At 36.2% G+C, this 20743-nt stretch overlaps 1 protein-coding gene across 2 annotated transcripts in view; it reads left to right on the plus strand.

The window, feature by feature from the left end:
- Positions 1-20743, plus strand: part of TXNL1_1 (Thioredoxin-like protein 1) — a gene marked incomplete at both ends in the record, with an annotated part of 28813 nt that overhangs the window by 6088 nt on the left and 1982 nt on the right. Inside the window, 6 exons of one of the 2 annotated variants that reach the window (XM_051217794.1) lie at positions 3899-4084; positions 5333-5470; positions 7993-8059; positions 9973-10066; positions 17265-17343; positions 20356-20460. In XM_051217794.1, coding sequence (XP_051064217.1) covers positions 3899-4084; positions 5333-5470; positions 7993-8059; positions 9973-10066; positions 17265-17343; positions 20356-20460 — 669 coding nt within the window. Of the gene's footprint in view, positions 1-3898; positions 4085-5332; positions 5471-7992; positions 8060-9972; positions 10067-17264; positions 17344-20355; positions 20515-20743 lie in introns of those variants that run through there. The other variant, XM_035733743.1, reaches the window with a different exon arrangement.

A 20743-nucleotide genomic window follows, 5' to 3' on the forward strand; every position in this document is an offset into this window, starting at 1 on the left:
TCAAAGTAGTAACAGTATCTATAGTAATGATACAGATTGGGTATCAAAAAAGAAATGTAAGGGAATTTTAGGACTAACAATCTGAGGGGAGAGGAAGTGTGAATTCACCTCCCCCATTCCGAAAGATTCCGAGCCATATCACCCAAAGTCGCTAACCATTGATTACGGTAATTATACGGACACAAACCAGATAGTCTACATCTAACCTATACGGCTCAGTTGAAATGTCAATGACCCCATTAATTGGTGTCATGTCTTGATTTGACCCCTTCTAGATTCCGACCTACTCGTCGAGGTAGGCGGTGACGAAGATTCGATGCCCCATCAATCCATTTGCCGTATTTACTGGTGTCCCACAATTTTCTTTTCTGAATGGCTATTTTACAGAACCATAAAGTAGAAATGAGTGAGTTTTTGCACAGTAAAGATCTTTTGATCGGTAGACGGATATCTCACCTACTCCCTAGGTGACATAGTAAGTTGGGAAATTCCAACCTGGCTTTCTGAATCCATGCCGAGATTTCATCAGATATCAACCCACCAAGATTGATTAGATAAGTAAAAATATCGACTCATTCAACTAATTCGCCCCGTATGATGGTTACGTTAATCTTTGGGCATATAAACATAAACATTTAGCTTTTTTCAACTTTATAATTCAATTCAAATAACACTGTAATTGTTAAGTCTTATATTCACTAAATTAATACTACTGGTCAAACTTCAGTCCTCCCATTAACATCATGGCGCTTTGACGGGCAATATAGTTTAGAACTCAGGATTTAAACGTTTATTAGTAAATATCCAGTCTTAGCATAAAGAACAACCTCACATTTATGTTTCTACAAGAAGTAGCATTCTGATTAAATTGAATTAGACTCTGCCACGTAAGGTATGTTATGAGTTTCAAAGATAAGGTGTATATATAGGTTATTAGTATTTGAACATATTTGATCAAAATACTCGCATGGAATGAAACCGCTGACTGACTATTGTTGAGTTTGTGGAATGTTGTTTTGTTAATTAAAGTGTCCCACTTTCGACTACCAGGTAGCAAGTTCCATTTCCCATCCATTTACTTCGGCTTATGGAACCGAGTAGTAATACTAGTACTCGCATGTGAAATATAGCTGAAAGCTGAGTACACAAATCTTTACCTGGTAAATACTGTCCAGGCTAAGCGTGGGATGAAGCCGGCAAATCGGTCATTGTGACAATAGATTTCTGTTAGATGAGGTGGCCTAAGTATGTGTTACACATATCCAGCCATCAATCACGTTGACGTATATTGGTGAACTTGTGTAAAAACAGGTTGGAAAAACACTAGCTACATGGAATCAGCTCATCAGGTTATTGATTGTTGGAATAAGCGTCGTCCTGAGGTGTACACTTCCTGATTGAGTTTGATAAGATATTCATAATATATGGTTGAAGATTTTAGGTTACATGGCTAATAATCGGTCACAATAGTCCAAATATATTTATCCTTTATCTTTTAAATTTTATGTTCTGATACTATCTTATGCTCTTTTCATTTTTTCCCTATAAGTATGTTCCTTGCTTCCGGTTTCGTCCAATCAATAATAATGTTATTGTTTTGATTTCTTCAGTATGAATTTATTTTAATTTCTCAGTATCTGGTAGTTTGAACCAATCCACATGTTTTGCCAAACCTTACACTTAATTATAAACAAAGGTGGATGGCGGTAAGCAGTTAAATCCAAGGCGCACGTCTCGTCCTATTTGGGACTCGTCAGCTAGATGTGCTCTCATCCCAGAGTTGACGTTCGCTCGAGTATTCGAACTGAATACCGTTCGCTTCAAACGCCATCGCGTTATCCACTTAGCTACTGAGTCCTGATAGTCACTTGCTTGTGCAATGGGGTGAAGTTTAAATTCACTTGGTATTGTTTACTTGAATCTTCCCGTTGATGTTTAGGACTGCAATTGCTCAGTCTATTATGGGCATATTTGCATACTGTGCGGGTTGTCTCGATATTTCCTTAGTTCACAATCATTATAAGCCAAGTGAACATCAATTCTGGGATGCAGGTGCATCCACCTGATGAATCTCGAATAGGATGGAACACGCGTCCTCGATCCCATTGTTAGCCACCATCTATCTTTGTTATCATGCTTGTGAATTAAGGCAATATCGAGACAACCAATACAAAATAAACTTACACTTTATTATTTTTTATTTAAATTATCTAAACACAAACATTAATACAAAGGGGCACAAAAATATGTATATGGCACACAAAATTTGTTTGAGGGCTACAATACTGTCCATGTACCCCAACCGAAACAGGTGGTTTTCTTAGGAGACCACTCCCCGAGCCTTTGACCCAGAAATTTAATCTACGAGGCAATGAGGCAGCGTTAAGAGATGCAATCTCATAATAGCCAGCGGCCAAAGATAGGTTAGTACATTATTTGTTCCCTCAGAATCGTAGAGTAGATATAGGCAATTGGTTTGAAATCAGGGTTTTCCAACTGCCCTAGGTATGTAGACTGTCCGTGCCCTCCATACGGCTTAATCACCGGACATTCGTTTTTCATTCTCTCATATTCAGAGTGGTTTTATCTTATTTTTATTGTATGATTAAGTTATTGTATTTTCGAATTCTTTTGCTTGTAAGCTTTCCCGGGATGTATAAACTGTTGTAGTGTCGTACCTTTCTTAAGTTACTGTCACTTGATTACTGACTCGGTTCTCATCCGTTTATGGTGTAGTAATGCCATGAGTTTAACTTCTTAATTACGTTGATGCACGTTCAGGATTTTGCTCTGTTTTATTTTATGAGTGATTCATAAATTTGAACTGTTTGTTAGAAGTTATCCGCTTGCTGTATTTTGCTCTGTTGTGACTATCGAGCTAGCGAGCATAGGAGAGCTGGATTCTGTACTAATATTCGGTAAGACTGATTAAGAGTTCTATTCTCGCTCACTTGGTTGACAGAGGTCATCACGTTGAACTGAATAAAGCTTTTAAGGTTATCTACCATATTCCATCAAATTTACCATATGGTTTACCAGTGCGTCTTTTGCACATTGCCGAAGCCATTGCAATCCATGTTCACAAACTTAACCTTTGCATCTAAAAGGAGTTTGTATTCGTTAAATTTTATTCTCGGCTGTGATCTCACTACTAGTTATCCGAAGGACTATCGGTACTAGATAGACAGTCTATATGAAATAATCAGTACTATGAATATACCAATATAACCACTCTCTCGTAATACCGTCCGATCACATATGCCCCAAAGATAACTAACAAGAAATCTGTTTTTTTTTTCTACCTTATCACCGTATTTAGATAACTTGTGGTGGCTCGTGGATCTGACTCCAAGATCGTATAAATGTTTGCTATCGCTGATTCTCGTATATCTTCGTCGACTTAAATCGCGTTATCCAATAACGGAATTAAATAAGTCGAATAACGAGAATTGATTTGTGAATACATATATTCTGTATATGAAGTGAATGAAACAGAGCCAAGCAAAATGACGCACAGGGAGGATGGCTGGGATGCCAACTCCATTTTAATTAAGGGTTACTCAATATTTATAGTCAGACAAAATAAGCTACAGACATACAATGAGTCATGGGACATGAAGTGTACACACATATACGCTCATGTGAAAACAGCCAAGGCTAATAAGCGAATAATTAACAAGGTCAAAATATGGCTCAAGTAAAATGAATAAAATAGGATGTCCGGAAGTTAGAATAAGGTATATGGGCTTGCCATAATAACTGACACTACAAACTTTACCGATCATAGCTTCCTGCTAGGAGTTCAGGTAGTCCATCTTCAAAGGTAGTCTCTAGTGTGCAGATTACTATTAGTGTTATTACTGATGTTTCTTTTCAATCTGCATTTTTTATACTTTAGGACGTTGCACAACGTTACAATGTCAGATCATTACCTACGTTTATATTTCTACGTGGAGCTGAACAAATTGATCGGATTACCGGTGGAGTTCCACAAAAGTTAAGAGATAAAGTACAAGAACTTGCTCTCTCTGGATCAGACTCTCATGAAAGTGGCTCAAATAAAAGCCCACAGTCTTCTAAACAAGTACGCATCCTTTTACTTCGAATCAATTTTCATACGGGATTGACATTTAACTTTTTTTCTAAATGTTCTGATTTCGTTGTTACTATTTAAACATGACAATTATAACACTGTGACTCAGTGTAGTGCAACAACTTTTAATCGTCGGGTAAATCATTTCAAAACTGACTCCACATACACTTTAGTTCAGCAAACAAAGTGTGCATTCATACAGTTGAAGGAAATCTGGAGCTCAAAACAACTGTTAGCCAACACTTAAGTCGGAATTTTTAATACAAAATTCAAGACAGTTCTCTTGTACAGAGTTGAAACTTTAAGAACTACTGCAACCATGATCAAAAAGGTCCAGATATTTATAAACAGTTGTTTACGCAAGATACTCTAGATTCGTTGGTTAGAAACCATCAGAAACAACCTACTATGGGACAAAACGAATCAGTTTCCAGTTGAAAAGTAAATTAGGAAAAGAAGCTAGAGGTGGATAAGACACGCATTGCGGAGACCGTCAAACTGCATCATGAGGCAAGCCCTAACTTGGAGTCCTCAAGGAGATAAGAAAAGGGAAGACCAAATAACACGTTCCTTCGGGAATTGGAGACAGACATCAAAATAATGAATAACACTTAGCAACGACTGCAAAGGAAAGCCCAGAACAGAATTGTTTGCAGACTTCTTTTGGGCAGCCTATAATCCATGAGGAGTAAGAGGTGTTGAGTACACTACGGTTTAGGGCGGGTTGTAAATGGTATTTTGGACTTCAGTTACAAAATGTATAACTTAGAGTGTAATTCGCTTCTATCTTGTACTTGATTACTTAGTAATTGGATTGGGAAACTACTAAATCAGGTCACAATATATATTTACCTTAGAAGTATTTGATCATAGAATAGTGTAATTTATGATTTATGACAATAGGACAAGTGGATCATTCCTTTTGTAATTGTCGATCATTTTCTTTATATGTAGGCCAGGATGCCATTCGACTGTCCAGATTGGACAAAATGGTTTTCTCAGGTAGCCCCACTCCTCAATCTTTTGATGTAGAGGTCTCATCTACAATACAGTGAAGCTACGTCAAGAGATGCTATTTCATGGAAGCCAGTTACCAAAATAGGTTGATGTGGTGTGACAACTTGAATCAATATTCACTTTTTCCAAGGTTCTATTTTGCGTTTGACTAATATAGTTTCTAATCATCACGTTCATGTATATCTGATCGTTTCATTTTTTAAATCTCTTCTTTACTAATAGTATGATATGGATATATTATTGTCAAAAAATCAATGTGAATGTTTAAATGAAGATGATACACATTCACTTGCTCAATTATTAAATTCCTCTGAAAATAATAATTCCAAGGCATATTTACTGTCAGATACAGATGAACAGGTTAGTGTGCGTGTTTAATATACATCAAGTTTTATCTATTTATTTATTTAAACACATAAACATTGGTACAAGGAGGCACCAAACAGATATGCACCACACTCCGTCATTCGATTTGTGTGAGGGCTGCCTAGATGCCCAAACCGAAATAGGTAGTTTTCTTAGGGGACTACACTCAGAGCCTTCGACCTAAAGGTCTAATCCACAAGCTAGTGGAGCAATGTCAGGAGATGCAGTCTCATGGTAGCCGGCGACCAAAGAGAGAACGAAAAGCGAATGTCCGGAGCTTTAACCGGGTTAGTGGATATGGAGAATCTACATTGAGGAGTTGGAAAACCCTGATTCCAAACCAATGATGTACATGGACTCCAGTATCCTGAAGGGACAAATGGCGTATGAACCAAGTTGTTGCTTCAGGACTGGCCTGCGTCAACACCTGAACTAAGGATAACGAGTTTAGTAGTCGAACACGTCGACAACTTCACTTATCTTGGAAGTGTGATCTGCCCTAATGGGTTGGTGTTTGACGAAATCTGTGCACGAATTCGAAAAGTTCGTTTGGCTTTTGTCAACTTACGTTACCTTTGGCGAAGGTAAGATATCCGTCTATCAATTAAGGGGCGAGTATACTTCGCAGCAGTTAGTTCTGTTCTACTTTACGACTGCGAAATATGGCCATTAAGAGTAGAAAATACTCATAAGTTACTAGTATTTGATCACAGATGTCTTAGAAATATTGCTCGCATCTGCTGTGATCACCGAGTAAGTAATGCTGAGGTTATACGTAGGGTATCAGGTAATGACGGTCAGTCAGTTGATGAGGTTGTAAATCTTCATCGGCTGAGATGTTTGGACCACGTGTTTTGTATGCCTGAACACCGATTATCATGATGCACAATACTAACTAGTGTTGGAGATGGTTGGAAGAAAGTTAGGGGAGACCAAACCAAAACGTGGCACCGATCGGTGTATACACTCTCTATCCTCCCTTAAACTGTGGGTTCAAAATCACTTCATATCTTTCTTTCTACGTACTACTTCTTCCTGTACAATGTCCTTATATGTATCTTTCTTTTATATATTACCACTACTGAATTAACTATTTCTATGAACTCGGTGTTTATGGTGGTGTTTTGTTCTCTGAGCTGGATGGTTTGGTCGTGGAGCTTTCATCGTTCTTCTGAACGACATCATCAGCACAAACTTCAGATAGAAGACTTCTATCTGAAGTTTGTGCTGATGATGTCGTTCAGAAGAACGATGAAAGCTCCACGACCAAACCATCCAGCTCAGAGAACAAAACACCACCAAAATCATCCACCTGAGCTACAAATCTTCTCCACTCGGTGTTTATCTTTTTATGCTAATGAGGTATGGTAACTTGGAACGATGCACATATGTGCCTGGATCTACGTTTTATCTGACTGATTAACTGATACCGACTACCATGGGATTACATCTCCTTACGTCGCCCCACTGACTTGTGGATTAGACTTCTAGATCAAAGTCTCCAGGTGTGGTCCCCTAAGAAAACCACCTGTTTCGTTCTGGGCACCCGGGTAGTATCCCAGACCTCGCACAAATCGAATTTTTTATGTGGCACATATTTGGTGCCTCCTTGTATCAATATTTATGTGTTTAAATAAATAAAATATCTATGTACAATACTTGATGTTAATTAATCGAATGCAATTGACAGGAAACTTTGGTGGATATAGGTTTAGTATTATTTTGTATTTGTCAGCAAGATGTACCAAAAATCTTTAGAGTAACTGATTAGGCACCGTTTATTTATTTATTTATTTAAACACATAAATATTGGTACAAGAGGGCGCCAAATATATATGCGCCACACAAAACAATGAGAATTCGAAGAGAAAAAAGAACAATAACGAACAGATTAGTGTAAGGTAGTGTAATAATAATAATAGTAATAATGGGGGAAACGAAAAGGTACAATCAGAAGAAATCTTTCAGTTAAGGAAGAAACAACCATTTTTTTATGAAAAAAGTAAAAGAAGGTTACAGCAGGATCACCATTGACTTCTATTCTGAGCCATATCTGATAACGTCTCTAGCCGCTATGTCGCACCATCTCTAGGACTCCAGCCAAGGAGTCGTGAAGGACCAACGCAAGCCAGCCCTTCGCAGTTTTCTTTCATACCACGACACCATGTCATACACTGACCACCTCTCCGCTTTTTCCAGTCAGTCCCAGAGTCGGCAAATAATGCACGACGTGGAATTCTCTGGGACGACAATCGTAGAACATGTCCAAGTCACCGAAGTCAGTGTTTAGCACCATAGAACTAGAACCTAACAGAATTCAACTTCACAGTCTACAACCTTATCACTAAACTCTTCAGTTGGCAATTAATTTGCTTTAGAACTGAAATCTTGTATTTAGTAACTAATAAATCATGTTTACCGATGAATTTTATATTGAAGTTAATCGACTTGTGTCAATATTGTTGTCATATTGATGTCTTATATGACTAATTCCTTCTATTTTTTCTTTCTTAAAGCTCATTATATACATTACATTCTCACAATTTGTTCGTATTCAATCTGTACAGATTAATGGACCTAAAGGTACATTTGATTTTTGTCATCATTATCATTATTAGTCATTAGATATATGTAATTATCCATTTTTTTAGATGTGTTCAATTGATATTAATATGATTCTTAGCTCTGCTATAGAAGTAAACGGGTGATTGTCACTTCTTGGTTATTCAAACTGTAGGAGGATACTTCTTAAGGAGAGAAACTTAGGTTAGATGTGATTTTGTTGATACAGGAGTTTTGATTGTAAAGTTCAACGGGGAAACTGTTTGAAGTCGATGAAATATGAGTTTTGTTAATTAGTTTTGTGCTTAAAATGCCTTACCATGAGAGACAAAAATTCATGGGATCAAGTGAGATGTGCTATATTTAGCGTTAATCTTTTCATTTCTATGTAGGAAAACAAATGCTGATTACATAAGGGTAACATTATTTCCGTGATAGCCGAGGATAGTTGATCATGAGTTAGTGTACTTTTGTCACAGGAGATTGTAAAAGAGGGGAACACTGAATAAATCTACACACATTATATGACAACATGAAATAGTATACTGTACAATCTATCCATAGTCTTTGGCGATTAATTTTCACTAAAAGAAAATATACCGTGATCAGTTGAAATTTTCAGGTCGGTCAGACCATGCAGAAATATTTCTTCTTGAGAGAGAGACATGAACAACAAATTGAGAATCTTTTCAGTCTTTTATATTTAAACCTACTACCTAATAATAGGCTTGTTTTACCAAACGTTTTTTTGAACTTCTTGCATAATATTACCTGGAGTGAAAATCTATGAGGCAAGGGGGTTGTGTATGTGTGTTGTTTTTCGGGCTGATCTTATGATTATTTGCGGTAAAAATCTTCCTACCTTTCTGAGTAGTGTCGTTCAATCATAAAAATGATCTCTGAACTGTGCAAATATCTTCAGATTATATTCTTAGTGATGAATTATCTCTAATTGATCAAAGAAACGAGGGTACCACTAAACGAACAATGTGTTTAATGCCATTGTTTTCATTCTTTTCAGACGATTTCTCTTATGGGAGTTTGTGTGTATATGTGTGTGTGCAATTAGTACGTCACTCTAAGAGTTGAAACTGATTTTGTAAATGTCTACACGCTATAATTTTATTCCATAGGATTAACTTTAATAATATTGAAACCACAAACTGTTCTTAGCTAAGACCACCATTGTAAATCAAAAGACACATGTTGTGCAATATCGTGGATCGATTTTAGTTAGACATGTACATCACCGGAGGTTGACTCAGTAATCTAGATAATAAGCACCCACCACGAGACCTCAAGGTCCTGTGTTCGATGTCTGTTCACTGTTGAGGAGTCCCATGCTGGGATGAAATAACTATCAAATACTTCCTAGTTTTCAATTTCGGTTTAGCTAAGATCTGTTCGTAGTCTGCTCTATGAAAGTTCTACTTTCTCCATCAACCGCCATTGGTAATATTGAAATCATTCAGAAATATTTCAATATTATCTAAATAGAAATGGAAGGTTAGGACAGAATTTGACCTAGCTTTCAACACTATCCTCCTGTAAATTAAAAAAAACATGAAATAAGAAAAGAGTTTTTACATCATATAAACTCATGTTGTCTTTATCATTCCTACACTTATCAAATCTAACTTATTACACATCTGTCTGTTTGTTATCTTTTGTCAATTCATTGACTCGACAACGAGCAACTGCACCGTACATAATAAGAACTTTGATTCAGTTCACGCGTGAGACTGAAGGTTCTGAATTCGATCCCCTGTTGTGGAGAGAGTCTCATACTAGGATGAAACAGCTATCCTAGAGCTTCCAGACTTTTTGGTGATTGTCTAACTGAATTCATTTCGTGATCTCAGTTAAATACTAAATTAACATTTTCATTCTATATTGTACCTTGAATAATTTGTCATATTTTTTTCTTCTTCTAGAGAATGCACCAAAAACAGTAAAACTATTTGTTAATCAAACATCAACACCTGATTTTGATAGTTGTGAAATTGGTGAAGCTGTACAAACATTAGAGTAAGTTCTTGTTTGTTTATAATCTGCATTTATTTTTTCGAAAGTATGTGGTCTTCAGAGTTCAACACTAATGAAAGTAGATCATTCGATTCATGTTATGTTTACTAGTGGAGATTGAGTTTCTTCTTCGATAGGGCTGATTATCACCTGTCCGTGTAATGAGTTCCAGTTGTTGGTTAGTCATCGAGAACAATGGAATTCCATTCTGAGTTTGTTTAATCATGGTTGTTGGATATGTTTCTTTTGTGATGACCTTTCGAAATGATTAGTCCTAAAGGGAGGAAAACAATAAGATATGCTAGTAGTAGTACCCTCAAAATACTTCAGATCCGTTGGCCGAACACTATTAGCAACAACGTACTGTGGGAGAGAACAAACCACATCCCAGCGGAGGAAGAAATCGGGAAGGAGCGCTGGAATTGGATAGGACACACATTGAGGAAAGCACCTAACTGCGTCACAAGACAAGCCCTCACATGGAATCCGCAAGGCCAAAGGAAAAGAGGAAGACCAAAGAACACATTACGCCGAGAAATGGAAATAGACATGAGAAAAATGAACAAGAATTAGATGGAACTAGAAAGGAAGGCTTAGGACAAAGTGGGTTAGAGAATGCTGGTCGGCGGTCTATGCTCCATTGGGAGTAACAGGTGTAAGTAAGTAAGTAGTAATACCCTAGCTTTATTCAAGATATACAGGATCCTTATGTGAAATCCTCTCATATTGTACAACAAAATAGGGAAAATAAATCTGATCGTTTCAGTTGTTCCTCGTACGGCAGTTTTGAAAATCCTCTTACCAAATTAGTGGCTACTCTTCAGACACACTCGTGAAGTGTTTTCTTATAGAAAACTATTTGATATATAGTTAGTATATAATCTCTCCAATTAGTTGTTAATTATGGACACATAACATTGTATCCTTCGACGCTGAACACTTTGAGTCACTCTGAGTTTGGGAATGACAACTTTTTTTAGTTTAGTCACTCATCAATGAAAGTTATGGTTTCCATAAAATTACATAATCTACTCAGTAATATGTAACACAATGTATTTGAACATTGTCGACAATTTATGCTGGTTTGTAATTCAATCAATAACTATATTATATCATCCATAATATAGTTAGTAGATGCAAACTACTTGGTTGAGGTCCGCGTGACTGTCTTAACGAATGGTTGGAGACTCTCGGTGACGTGGCTCAGAATCGATCACAATCGCGTAGGTGTATACACTCTCTGTCTTCCCTTAAAATAAGAGATTAAAATCGCTTCATATCTTTCTTTCTACGAACTAATTCTTTCTTCCTGTATTATATCCTTATACCCAATCCTCTTTTATATATTACAACCACTGAACTAACTAATTCTATGAATCCGGTGTTCATGTTGTTGTGTTGATGAGGTATGGCAACTTGGACCGATGCATATATGTGCCTGGTCCTACTTTGTAACCGACTGACCGATTATGTCATCGTACCTACTCAATAAACTTAAATTGATCTACCTTTAAATTTTGTAAGACCTTTGCTTGTGTAATTTATCAAATAGACTCATATTTATTGTAAAATACAGGCTAGTCCTAACCATTGAGATTAGATGGTGGTTGGAGGTAGTCGACAGGAAACCCTGGACCCGGGTTTCGTGCTACTTGGCACTCGTCAGTAAGGTGTACCTGTAATCTTGAGGGAACTGGTGCTCCCTAGCGGATTCGATCTCGTGTCACCCAGCTTCACAGTCAGAGACGTTACCACTGAGCTATTCAACCACTATCTAATCTCAATATGTAGTGCCCACAGTGTCGAGTTACCTAGACTGGTGGCCACACTTCAACATGGTCGATAGCATTCGATCTGCACTAACAAGGACTAGACACGCATGAAATCGATCGCCATCCAGTGATCAATCAATTGTGATTAGTCCTAACCATTGTCTAATTAATTCTGATTTTATTTAATTTAATTCACATAAAGCCTGATACAATTTGGGCATCAACATTCATATTGTCGATATAAAATAAAGAGATAATTTTGTAAGGAAAAGAAAATTAACAAAAGAGGGGGTGGGGAGTATGTTATATCTTGAAAAAGCTGATTTTTCGATATACCGCGTATAACAGAGCACTAGAACACCAAAACCCTTCCAAGTCGCAATAAGAAGACAGAAGGCTAACGAAAGGAATATTATTCCAAACAGTGGCAATCATAGTACAAAATTGTCAGGTATTTATAGTTTTTAGTGAGAACGAAATCATCATTACAGTCTTCCAATCCGCATACAGGGGATTATTAGCATTATCCAATCGGGAAGCTACACGTTGGAATTCTAGAACATTCTTCCGAAAGGTGATTGGGTCGGACGTCTTCGGTTCCTTCTGAGCCTCTTACAGCTTCCTCGAGTTCACCGGTGGTCCGTCGTCACAGAGTACAATAAAAAATGTGAACAAGAATAGTGTATAACAGGCTATACAATTTAATGTTCTTTCAGTTAAGAGATATCCCTCTCACACTTTTATGAAAAAACTTAGATAACAACTACAAAAGGAAAAAAACACTGTCAATGGCTTCTATTTTATATTGTATCTTGTAAAATTTCAAGTCATTATATCGAACGATTTCTAGAACCTACTCATCTGTTGAGTTGTAATGGACGACTGACTAATGTATTTCTATACAGCTTTCTTTTCATATTACCCCCATTATATCAGTAACTAACTGATCATCTATCTACTCTTCACATTCAATTCTCAGCATTGATAATTCATGCCATGATGCAACAAAGTTCACTGGGATAGCATTCTGAAAACACTTCCAAACGATAATACCTATCAATTAATTAAGAAAATAAAACATGCATAATGCATATTTTATTCACCACTCCACTACTTGGACATGAAAAGTTAACTCATAGTATAAAAAAACAAGATTCTGTGTAAGGAAATACAAAAATTGAATAAAGATTATGATGTAATCGAAAGATCATAATAATCTGTATCCTAATGTAAATAATATATGTTATGTCCGAGGGATTACGGTATCATCGAGGATCGGCGAAATAAATGAAAGTCAACAACAGGACAAGCTAACTATCCCACTGCGCCCCAAACCTGCTAATTAGAGGGAGAGGACTAGATTCAGCTTGGAAATACATATATATATATATACATATATATATATATATATATATATTCCGCAAGTAGTCAGAAGCGCGAACGAATAAGCACACAACTCATGAGCATGTATGTGACACAAAAATGTCTTCGGGGAACGTCACAAAATAGTGTACTAAAAGAGGAAACGAACAAATGACACTTGAAGTCCTTCCAATTAAGAAATATAGACAGGTGAAAAATTGGGCTCTTTGGGCGCGAAGATGAGAGATTCGAGTTCTCATAATCAAATTACAAAAATGAGACTTTTATCAAGTGGTTTCTGGAGATCTATCATCCCTAACATAATAACTATGAAAGACGATTTAACTCCTACAGGATATTTACAACTTCATAATAAATTCTCAGTGAAGGCTTGTGGAGATTGTTAACTTTCATTGTAACCATGAATCGATCTAAGTTTAATCATCATTGAAAACGTGGAACCACTGGACAATTCTATTATGGAACTCCTCAACAGTGCGTATCCACAAGTTCTCAAGGGCAAATCGAATAAGTGTTAATACTCTATACACCCAATGAGATGTAAAAACAAGAGATAAGTTCAACCATGAGTCAGTCCGCTTCTTAGTGAATTCATTTTTGACTCAGTACAATTGAAAATGTACACCTAATGTTTAATATGATCACAAACAATTTGTCTATCACAACGTGAACATCCAGCTGACGAGCCCTGAATAAGACGAAACGCACGTCCTGGATCCCACTGCTAACCAACCATCCATCTTTGCTTATAATAACAAAAATTTGTATATAGTTTTATTCCTAACGTATAAACTCCATCTTTATCATTTGCATCACTTATTTTGACTCATTTGACATTCATCGAGTAAATTCTGGCTCTATCCTCTAGCGTGTGTGTGTGTGTGTGTGAACTGATGTGAAATCTGACAATTGGGACTGATGTTGATTTATTCCAGGACTTAGTTTGTTTACCACTAAACATTTGTTGAGTCTATCAAAACGTCTACGTCATCCAATTGAGATACGCGCAAAATCGAAGTTTGCAAAACAATGATGATTTGTCTGAAACAGCAGTTCTTTATTGGATAATATACAAACATTAGTTACAAACCTCAATTTTTGAGGTGTCTACGCCGTTCACTCCGTCTCTTTGTCTGAAATAAATAAGGGTATCCTGTAACAATAATATAAAGAATAATTACAACAATATGATAGTCCAAAAGACAACTGTTTCTAAACTTGCTAACAGTTTAGTGAACAGAACACGGGTAGGGACAATCGAATGTATTTAAAACAACACTACAGGACTTGTTAATAAAACTTAACAATCATAAAGTAAATGCTTAATTTGCTAAATGTTCATCGATTGTCCCAAAATGACTCAGACTTCATTATTCTTGCATTTTCATACAAATTGCATTTTGTTTCCATTCTTTACTGTTTGATCTTCTTGTCTCTACTGCCAGACCTTCTGTTCACCACTAACATCATATACTACTCATGTCAATATAAGTAGCACACACCACAACAGTTTATCAACAACCAAACTTCGAAACTAAGAGCAAACAGTATAGAAACCATTGCATTTAAACAAAGGTTAAACGACCGCAAAAAAATCGCGAATAACTGCTACAATGATTGAGATAAAGTAATTATTTATGATAAATACAATTAATGTTATAAGTATATGTAAATATTTCAAGATTATTACACGACAAAGCTGCGTTACGTTACAACATAAACGCAGAAATTACTAGGAATACAACTATTTACTGAATATTAATAAGTAGTATAAAATAATACGCAAAAGAGTCGAAGGGAAGTAAATCAGAACAGAGAATATAAAACAAACATTGTTGAAATGAACTAATGTTTGAACTGTACAGTATATTACCGTTGCGTATTAGTAAATAGGCGAAATTAACTTGACGATATTTTTGTAACCTTTAATACTCGAATTGTGTAAACCTTTGTATGATTGTTTCACTTAGTTATGATTCCATATTACTCGTTTCATTATATAAAATATGAAATAGTGTAACTCACTTTTGAAACATACAATTATGTATTGTCTCTTTTTCGAAGAATTTTCGTTCATCTTGTTTCTTTTATTTACTCTGTTGTGCACATTGGAATTAAGGTTGAGTTATTCATGAATTATTATCTTATTTATTTATTTAAACACATAAACATTGGTACAAGGAAGCACCAAATAGTTATGCACCACACTTCGTCATTCGATTTGTGTAGAGGCTGAGATACTGCCTGGATACCCAAACCGGAGCAGGTGGTTTTCTTAGGGGACGACACCCGGAGCCTTTGATCTAAAGGTCTGATCCACAAAACAGTAGAGCAACGTAAGGAGATGCAGTCCCATAGTACCTGGCAACCAATGATTGGTTCATACGCCACTTGTTCCTTTAGGACCCTGTAGCCCATGTGCGCCATTGGTTTGGTACGAGGGTTTTCTAACTCCCCTAGATGGATCCTCCATATCCACTAACCCGGTTAAAGCTCCGGACATTCGCTTTTCTTCCTCTCAATTTCGTAAACAACACCTGTGGTGTAAGAAGGCAGTGAATAGGACTTCCCTATCAGTGGTTGTACGCACCCAGACATGTTTGAGGATTTTGAGAGGGAGAACGGACTCTTCCCACTCACGGCAGTAACAGGGCATTTGGGTGTGCCAATCATCATGAAAATGTGTCAAATGTTTTCGACTCACCAATTGTCTTCAAAATAAAAAGCATCTTTTCATTTATGTAAGTAAAACACTTGTCTTCTACACTCAACAATTCAATGTTTCTTTTTATACTTGATCTAAACGGCAAATACTGGATAATGTCGTCACAATTGTTTCATGAATTAACCGACTCTTACTTAGTGATCTTGAAGGTACAGCATTTACTCACTTTCAATTCATCTGAATTTGTGGCTTGATGAAGTTTCGGTTGCTCATTTGTTAAAGAAAGTTCGAGTTATTTAGTTGTCTTTTTTATCACTATCAATGTCAGTAGCTTCTTTAACGCATATTTTTGATGACATATTCTTGTTTTACTAATTCCTATTTCCTCAATGGGTTTTTCGATTGTCTGATTGATTATTATCACTTTTGGTTTGTTAATTTCATTATTCCAAGTTCATTTCACTTTACGAATTCTCTTCAGAATGCAGAAATCTTTTCTTCTTTATTTCATATTAACCTATAAATGATTAACGTTAAAGTATTATTGTTTGTTAGAGGTTCGGCCTATTTGAGTTCCCAATATTTGTATTCACATTAGATTTCTTAATCGTTCTTACGTAGAATTTATTGTAGGTCGATTAGAAACCCTAATGCCCTCAAATGCCCTGGTATAGCCGAGAATGGAGAGAGTCAGCCCTCCCTCTAAAAATGCTCTCAAGTGGCCACGTGCATACAAACACTGACAGGGTAGTCCTACTCACTGCCTTCTCGTGAAAGTAGATGTTGTTTACGAAATTGAGAGGAAGAAAAGCGAATGTCCAGTGTTTTAACCAGATTGGTGGATATGGAGGATCCATCTAGGGGAGTTGGAAAACCTTCATACCAAACCAATGATGTATATGGACTCCAGGATCCTGAAGGAACAAATGGCGTATGAACCAATTACTGGTCACCGGCTACCATGGAACTGCATCTCCTTACGTTGCTCTACTGTTTTGTGGATTAGACCTTTAGGTCAAAGGCTCAGAGTGTCGTCCCCTAAGTAAACCACCTGCTTCGGTTTGGGCACCCGGGCAGTATCCCAACCTCCACACAGATCGAATGACGGAGTGTGGTGCATGTCTGTTTGGTGCCTCCTTGTACGAATGTTTCTGTATTTAAATAAATAAATAAATAAATAGGCAACCCGAATACGCAAACGTTTAATAGCATTGTATTGATTATGTCTTATACATTCTATTTACAGTGTAATGTAATTTTCACTTTTAATCCTTGGCAAATATGAACTATTTTTTTCTCCCAACTATTTCTATTCTAAACACCAAAACTAATTTTTTTTTTCTTCCTTGTCACATATTTATTCTCTCTTGTTTACTTTAAGATTAACAGAAGAGGATATTAAACATGGTGGAATAACACAATTGAATTTTGTAAAATTTCAGAATGTTAGTACACTTACAGTAAGTGATCAATCTATATTATTATTACTTATCATTATTGTTTATTAAGTGTGTGTGTGAAATCTTCTTGTTGTCTCAATAAGCAAACTGTAAAAAATCAGACTTAGTTATTTAAACTTATAAACATTGGTACTAAAGGGCATCAAATTATGTATGTGGAGGGCTGCAATACTGACCGGTTGCTCAAACGAAAACAGGTGGTTTTCTTAGGAGACCACTCCCTGAGCATTTTACTCAGAAATTTAATCTATGAGGCAGTGAAACAACGTTAAGAGATGCGATCTCATGGTAGCCATTGGCTAAAAATAGGTTGATACGTCATTTGTTCCCTCAGAATCGTAGAGTCGATATGGGCGATCGGTTTGAAATCATGGTTTTCCAACTCTCCTAGTTATGTAGAATGTCCGTGTCCTCCATACGGTTTAATCACCGGACATTCATTTTTCATCCTCAATTTTGTAGAGAATTTCCTGTATACTAGAAAGCTCCAAGTAGAAGTTACTAGTCAGTGGCTATTTACGCATAGTCATGTGAGAGCAGTTCAAGAGGGAGTGGACTTTTTCCATTTTTAGACATAGCACGGCATTTGAAGACTATTCAAAGATGACTTGTTGAGGATCTATTTGACACTCAAGATAAATTAAAATGAACCTCTGAATATACTGATTTTTATGCAACTTATTTACAGTCAGTCTTCATTGAAAGTCAGAATTGTATGATATAAATTAGATAGTATTTAACATAAGTTAATTGATAACTTCCCATGTAAATACATATTTACCATTATCATACAATCTATATAATGACTCCTTTTTAAAATGTGATTATGTCATGTCAAAGATATTTGGTTAAAGAAATCAACTTTATATGTCATTCATTCTTTAATCAATAAAATCTTTTTTCATAGTAACTGCTAGATTTTCATCTGATATCACTGATTATAAATAATTAGCTGCCTCATTTTAATATGAGACCCTTCATCGATACACACCTACAACTGTGTTTTGTGATCTTATCAACCCCTATGACCTTCAGGTGTCATTTAGTCAACTAAATTGAAATTCCATTTCTAGATTAAATCAGTTTGTCATCAATAATACAATGATCGTCAAATGCCATGAATTACACACTGATTCACTAACTCCTATTATATTTCCATTCTCTCTCTCTCTCTCTCTCTCTCTCTCTCTCCTTCTCTACAACGTTAAAACTTTTCAGTCATAGAACTTCTGAAAAAGTTCGAAGTAAAATCAGTAATGAATACAACTTATATATTAAATGGATCTCCATCATAATTTCTACTTCATTTAAGATACATATATACTACTTACAAATTCAGAATAAAGTGTATCAATTATATAATGTTAAATGAATTCCATGTATAAAGTTTAATGAATATGATGAGAAAAGAGAGTACAATTTTCGGTGAGACTATAAACTGATGAACGACCTTTGAGCAACCCCAAATTGACCTTGAGAATATCCACTTACTAAGTCGGACTAAATGAGAGTTATAAAATAGTGTCAGTCAGTTATTTACAGCGCAGGATCAGGCATATATGTGCATGGGTCCAAGTTGCCACACCTCATTAACACAAAAATCATAGAAGTAGTCACTTCAATGGTGGTAATATATAAGGAGGCGAGACTCTAATTTAGGGACGACCTTTGCACGAATTTTAGATGACCTTGACAATTATTAGCCAATCAGAAGACATTTAGTATAAAGTGATAATATATTATAAGTCATGAATTACAGTGGATATTCTTCTTTTACATGATTTAAAAACTTGTTAAGGTTTGATAAAGGTTCAGAGGTTCTGGATTCATAGTTCATATGGTATAGAAACTCGTGCATATGGTTAGGGTCAGGCTGCTAACATGAGATCGGTTTACATCGGATTTTAGAGAAGAGGTGTTTATTGAGAGGCGAGATCCCTAACCCTAACTTCTAAAATCCGTTGTAAAGGGTTGTAGTCTCTCAATAAACACCTCTTCTCTAAAATCCGATGTAAACCGATCTCATGTTAGCAGCCTGACCCTAACCCTATGCACGAGTTTCTATACCGTATGCATTATGAATTCAGAACTTCTGAGCTTTTATCAAATCTTAACAAGTTTTTTAATCATGTAAAAGAAGAATATCCACTGTAATTCATTACTTTCTTGTAATATATTTTTACTTTATACTGTCTTCTGATTGGCTAATAATTGAAATTGCTCAAACGCTTCTCACTGGTTCGTCCCTAAATTAGAGTTTCCCCATCCCATCTGTTTTAACCTCTCACTAATCACCTCCTCTCTAAAATCCGCTGTGAACCGACCGTATGTTAGCATCGCGTGTTGAACTTGGCTCCGTGACCTTGAAATTGCTCAAACACTTCTGATTGGCTCGTCGCTAAATTAGTCTCGCCTATAAGGATATAGTACAGGAAGAAAGAATTAGTTGGTGCAAACAAAGAAATACACCAGTTTTAATCTCACGGTTTAAGGGAAGACAAAGAGTGTATACACCTACACCTTTGTGGTCGATTCTGAGCCATGTCACTTAAAGTCTCCAACCACTGGTAACGATAATCGCACTGACCCCAAACAGGTAATCTGCACTTACCAACATGGCTCAGACCAAAAGTTAGTGATATTAAGCATTGATGCCACGTTTTGGTTTGACCACCCCTAACTTTCTTTCAACCATCCTCCAACACTAGTTAACATTGCGCATCATGGTAATCGGTGTTCAGTTCACAGTTGATGGTTAGGCTTAGTAATTAGATTTAAGGTTTTCATCACGAACTGACATCGGTCAAAATGCTAAAAAGCTATTTGGCCAAATGAATGAATCAATCATCAAGCCAAAATCCAAGATGTTTTATCTATCTTATATCTGATTGGTTCGTGCATTAATTATAATCTTGCCCAATTTCCTTTTTTTTTGTACAATCCTTACTCTAAACTCCTTTCGTCTCCCTTCTTCTATACTCCCTATTGTTGTTGTTGATTGTATTGTCATAGATTTTTGTGAAAAATAATCAAACCTCAACTGATCAAACTCGAATTGATACATTAAAATTCTATGGTTATCCAGTGAATACAATCAATATGAATGAATTTAAAAGGGTGAGTTTAGTATTATTATCATTATTATCACTGTTACTATATATATGCGTATAAATTCAATGACTGACTACTACTGAATAATGTAAATGATACATTCTTTGGACAGCCTAGTAGTATACTCGATTTCAAGCTATACATTCATACATACAGGTAGAAAATAGTTAGCACTGTAATCAAGGATGCACATTTCGTCTTACTTCACAGATTCATCAATTCGATATTCCTTCATCCTAAAGTGGTTGGTTTTTATAGTGGTGAAAATTTCGAGGTATCTTTGAAAGTT

Source organism: Schistosoma haematobium, chromosome 7 (genome assembly GCF_000699445.3).
Source record: "Schistosoma haematobium chromosome 7, whole genome shotgun sequence".
NCBI classification, from domain to species: Eukaryota; Metazoa; Platyhelminthes; class Trematoda; order Strigeidida; family Schistosomatidae; genus Schistosoma; species Schistosoma haematobium.